This window comes from Octopus bimaculoides, chromosome 27, assembly GCF_001194135.2.
Source record: "Octopus bimaculoides isolate UCB-OBI-ISO-001 chromosome 27, ASM119413v2, whole genome shotgun sequence".
Taxonomy (NCBI): Eukaryota; Metazoa; Mollusca; class Cephalopoda; order Octopoda; family Octopodidae; genus Octopus; species Octopus bimaculoides.
Genome location: NC_069007.1, coordinates 20,312,793 through 20,318,336, shown reverse-complemented (window position 1 = coordinate 20,318,336; position 5,544 = coordinate 20,312,793). Strand labels below are relative to the sequence as shown.

The window sequence follows — 5,544 nt, the reverse complement described above, 5'->3', positions numbered from 1 at the left end:
AGAAATTCAGTAATGAATGGGAAATAAATATCACACTGAAAATTTAGCATAAAGTGAATAATTCGTAAGAAGCCGTACCATATATGTAATAAAGTAATAAATGGCAAGAAAGGTGTAGAATTATTGATATAAATTAATAAAATATTTTAAATATAATTTTTTACCATTTTTAGTTTATTTTTCTCTGACGAAGAAAGAATTATTTTGGTGCAGTTGGAGCTTATTTCGTTTTCTTTCGTTTAGTAAATTAATTTATTCCAATTACTTTAAGTTAATTGCACTATTTCTGACATGGATCAAAATGGATCGACCTCAGTTATATTAATTTAATTACCAATTAATTGCTTTTTTTTTTTACTGATCAGTGACCACCGGAAATAAATGAAACTTACATTAACCGGAAGTATTAATATTTTTCTATTTTTCTGTCTCTATTTACAAAGAGTTCACTAGTGACACATGGCTTAGAAGTGAGAGCGACTTTAAATTAATTAAACTTTTTTAATTAATTAAGGCCTTTTTTTTTTCTCACTCACTTTCTTCTTTATTTCTCGCTCACCCTGACACATTGGCCCTCGTCGTCACTGGTCGATTGTCAACATGACGAACCACAGAGAAGAACAGAGAGACGAAATAGAAGCACTTGAAGCTATCTATCCAAATGAAATCAAAGGTATTTGTTTTCGTTGTCGCGTCTTTACATATATATTTTACACTTCCCCATACTTTAACAATATAACATATAAAACAACAAACTGAAAAAGTAAAAGACCAGTGGTGGATCTACATCGTCAGAAGTCATTAAATAAAGCTGACAAGTCTAGATTTATAAGTTCTACGTTGACTGAATATTATTTTTGTTATTATCATTGTAGCAGATAGCACACCGGACAAAGTACTTAGTGTCATTTCTTCTGAGTTCAAATTCCGCCGAGTTCGATTTCGCCTTTCCTCTCTCTCGGTGTCGATAAAATAAGTACCAGTCGAGTACTAGGGTCTATATATACTAAACTACCACTTCCCTTAAGATTTCTGGTCCTGTGCCAAAATTTGAAGCCATCATCGTTATTATTAGGCGACGAGCTCGCAGAATGGTTAGGCGTTGTGCCTATAGTAGGAAGGATTATTATTGTTATTGAGAAATAACTTTATTTTTTTAATTTTTTTTTTATTCAGTTGAAAAAAAGAAGAAGAAAAAAGTCAACGCAATAGAGCCAGTTCGCTACAACGTTTGGTGATCAGCAATAGAACATAAATATCGTATAACCAGTTACCAACAACATCCAGTGTGTATATATATATATATATATATATATATATATATATATATATATATATATATATATATATATATATATATATATATATACTCTTTTAGTTGTTTCTGTCATTTGACTGCGGCCATGCTGGAGCACCGCCTTTAGTCGAACAAATCGTCCCCAGAACTTAATAAAAGCACCATCCATGCATGATTGTTGCCAGGGCCGCTGACTGGCTCCTGTACCGGTGGCACGTAAAAATCTTCATTCGAGCGTGATCGTTGCCAGCATCGCCTTACTGGCACATGTGCCGGTGGCACATGAAAAACAACATTCAAGCGTGGAGGCGGGATACTGGGGGTAGAGCTGAATAAGTAGGGATCAAACTGGAGAATAGCAGACAAGATAACCCAGAGTTGAGAAATGTCATAAATGGTTTTGGTTCCATAAGGAGTGAAGAACTTAAGTGGTGAGTAGAATTATTTGTGGATTTGTGTGTGGTTATTATAATTTAACCATTTTCTTTTCAGTTTTGGAAACGGAACCAAATTATATATTCGCCATAGAACTTTCTTCACAACTAACTGAAGAGGAAGGAGAAGATTTAAGTATGTACTGCAGCTTTTAAAATGTTTTTTTTCTCCTTTATTCTCTAATTGTGTGACTAATTGACAAATTTGGGTGAATGATTTAATTGCAAATAAAAAATAGACAAAATATAGAACATGTCGCCTGTTTTTCAAGTTTTGGTATTTTCCCCCCGTCCATTGCAATGTCTTTAACTCCACTGGTTAACTGTCTGGTTCTTGTGTAGCATCAGGTCAGTTCTATAATCAAATGCATTCCAGGGATCTTTTTTAAAACGGGGGCCACATTTTTCATTAACGAAACACTTTGAAACTTGGAACACTGGTAGAATGTGTCATATAAAACATCTTTTTCTCTTAGTCTTCTTAAAAAAAAAAGAAATCCATAAGTTATTCCATGTTAAAGTTGTCGTATTTCTGTAATTTCAACCAATCACTGACGTCCATTCAGCCGATATACATTAAGTGCCGACTACATAAACAAACGATTCTGAAACAATTAAGCCTAACCCTAACCATAGGGTTAGGGTTAAAGCAAATTTAAAATGAAAAAAGCAAATAAAACGAAGGTATGGAGATTAAATACGCTTTACACCGCTTAATCAGCCAAAGGAGTAAATATAAACAACTGAATACTTGTCAGTGGTTGGTTGAAATTATCGAAATAAGACAATTTTTTACATGAAATAAATTTGAATACAAAAATATTTTTCTGTTCTATAACACAAAATAGATAAGTATACGAAGTTTGAAAGTCTTTCGGTACCAAAAACACTTACCAACAGTCATGGCCATCACAACTTTTTCCTTTTAGACAGGCAGGCATGACCCAATGTACGAGGGGGTGCTGAAAAGTTCCTGACTTTGGTTAAAAGATAATATGGGAGGATCAGTTATGATTTTATTCAACATATTCCCCTTCAGTTTTCCTAAGCTCTGTAAAAGAGCACAGAAGGTTGGGGCTCCAACCAGGCCTTTCATGATACCCTTAAAGCCAGGAACTTTTCAGCCCCCGTTATAAGTAACTTACTCCTCACTTACAAATTACCGGCATTGTACCAATATTAGAAAAAATTATTCTTTGTTTTTTTCTCATTGTTATTATTATTATTATTATTATTATTATTAAAGAGGTGAGCTCACAGAATTGTTTGTATGCTGGACAAAATGCTTCATGACATTTCTTCTGGGGTTTTATGTTCAGGAGTTCAAATCCTGCCTGGTTCAACTTTGCCTTTCATCCTTTCAGGGTCGATAAAGTAAAGTACCATTTAGGCACTAGTGGGGAGCGATGGTATCGACTCACACTGTTCCCTCATAAAACTGCTGGCCTCGTGTCTAAATTGAAACAGCAGAATATTCCACAAAAGGGCTGTTAAGTGATGATGATGATGACGATGATGATGTAGCAATCCTTGAAATGAGAAATCGTTTTGGCTTTCCAGAAAGCATGGGAGACAACTCTGACTGTTGTTTCTGCCTGACTTTTCTGATTGTTTTTTTTTTTAATTATATTTTGACGACATTATTAAACTTTTTACTTGTTTCAGTCATTAGACTGTGGCCATGCTGGAGGCACTTCCTAAAAAGGTTTAGTCCAGGGCTGGCCAACCTGAGGCCCGCGGGCCTCATGCCACGTGCAGACTTTTATCTTGCGGTCCGCTTGGTATTGTCTTGAATTAAAGATTCTAATGAAAAGTAAAAAAGAAAGATGCTACTGTTTTTGCAACGATAATATTTCATGCTGAATGAACGATCATTCATTCATTATTTTAATAATAGCATGAGAAAGCAAAATGCTTTCAATTCTGTCAGGATACAAGCGGCCCTCAAAAGACTTTCTGTGATGAAAATGGCCCACAATGTAATTTGAGTTGGCCAGGCCTGGTTCACTCAAACAGATTGATCCCAGTACGATTTTTCTGTAAGCCACTCAGTTGGCAAAAATGAATTTCAAACGGTCAGCCTTGTCACATTCTGTGTCACACTAAATCTCCCTGAGAACTACGTTAAGGGTACAGGTGTCTGTGGTGAGTTCAACCACTTGCACGTTAGCTTCACGAGCAGGCTCTTCCGTTGATCGGTTCAACTGGAACAATCATTGTTATAACCGACGGAGCACCAGTTTTCTGATGATAAGGGTTTTCGAGCGAGATCGTTGCCAGTGCCCCTGGACTGGCTCTTGTGCAGGTGGCACATAAAATACACCATTTTGAGCATGGCCGTTGCCAGTACCGCCTGACTGGCCTTCGTGCGGGTGACACGTAAAAGCACCCACTACACTCTCTGAGTGGTTGGCGTTAGGAAGGGCATCCAGCTGTAGAAACTCTGCCAAATCAGATTGGAGCCTGGTGTAGCCATCTGGTTTCACCAGTCCTCAGTCAAATCGTCCAACCCATGCTAGCATGGAAAGCGGACATTAAACGATGATGATGATGATGATGATGATGATGATATTTAAATCTGAATCTTTTTTTTTTCAGTTACAATGACCCTTCAGTTTACTCTTGACGATGACTACCCGGACTCGATTCCTATCATGGAAATCATGGAGTTCCAGAACTTGGATGACGTGAAAGTGAATGTCATCTTAGAAGACATGAATGAATTGGTAATTATGTCCAATTATGATAACTTTTAACTCTCCACTGTCTGTTCATGAAGTCTTTCGCTATTAACAAATTCTTTGACTCATCAAACAAAATGTGTGTGTGTGCGTGTCCGTCCCTAGGCAATCATTATCATTGTTTTAATATTCGCTTTTCTATGTTGGCATGAGTTGGATGGAATTTGTTGAGGCAGATTTTCTATGGTCGGATGGTCTTTCTGTTGTTAATCCATACTTGTATTACCAAACAAGGCAATATCTCCCCCACAACGGGATATGTTTTGTATGGTTGGTTAGGGTTAGTTTTAGGGTCGGTTAGGGTTAATTAGGGTTAGAGTTACATAGATGCATCAGGACCTCTGTATTTAAGTAGTGCCTCAAAAGAGTTAACTTATTTTGCAGAAGGATTCTAACCACCTCCCAAGTAACGAAAGGTGGACTGACCCGTTATAAAATAAAGACATGTGAGCGGTTGGCAGTTTGGATTGGTAAGCAGTTCACTGAGAGCTGTTGATTGAGAGTGTTGAGTCTTGTGTAATCCCCCCCTGCTTCATTAAATTATATATCCAACACCAGGATATAAAAACTTATCTGTCTGTTTGTCTCTCTCTGTCTCTTTTCATATATTTTATATTTCTAGCTTTGTGGTGTACTTTGCATTGTATAAGCCGTATTTTGCTTTTCATTTGAGGCCCAAGAGACCCTTGGAATGGTAATGGTGTTCACAATTGTCTCAGCTGTACAAGAAAAGATTAACGATATCATTGAGCAAAACAAACAGGAACGAGAGAAGGAAGAATTGCGAAAACAGAAAGAAAAAGAAGAATCAGAACAGGTGAGAATGGTTCTAACTACCAACTTCGTTTCTTCTTTGATAGCTTTTACCTTTTACTTGTTTCACTCATTGGACTGCGGCCATACTGGGGCACCGCCTTCAAGAAGTTTTAGTCAAATGAATTGACCCCAGGATATGTTTTTTTTTAAGCCAGAGACTTATTTCATGACTCTTTTACTTGTTTCAGTCATTTGACTGCAGCCATGCTGGAGCACCGCCTTTAGTCAAGAAAATCGACCCCAGGACTTATTCTTT

At 37.0% G+C, this 5,544-nt stretch overlaps 2 protein-coding genes across 2 annotated transcripts in view; one reads left to right on the top strand and one right to left on the bottom strand.

Moving 5' to 3' along the window:
* LOC106880311 (trafficking protein particle complex subunit 3) overlaps positions 1-569 on the bottom strand; it is a 7,894-nt gene extending 7,325 nt beyond the window's left edge. The window contains exon 1 of the mRNA XM_014930188.2: positions 537-569. Within this exon, the coding sequence (XP_014785674.2) occupies positions 537-569 (33 nt within the window). The remainder of the gene's footprint in view (positions 1-536) is intronic.
* Positions 419-5,544, top strand: part of LOC106880310 (RWD domain-containing protein 1) — a 7,849-nt gene continuing 2,723 nt past the window's right edge. The window contains exons 1-4 of the mRNA XM_014930187.2: positions 419-673; positions 1,790-1,867; positions 4,330-4,457; positions 5,146-5,289. Coding sequence (XP_014785673.1) covers positions 601-673; positions 1,790-1,867; positions 4,330-4,457; positions 5,146-5,289 — 423 coding nt within the window. The 5' untranslated portion in view covers positions 419-600. The remainder of the gene's footprint in view (positions 674-1,789; positions 1,868-4,329; positions 4,458-5,145; positions 5,290-5,544) is intronic.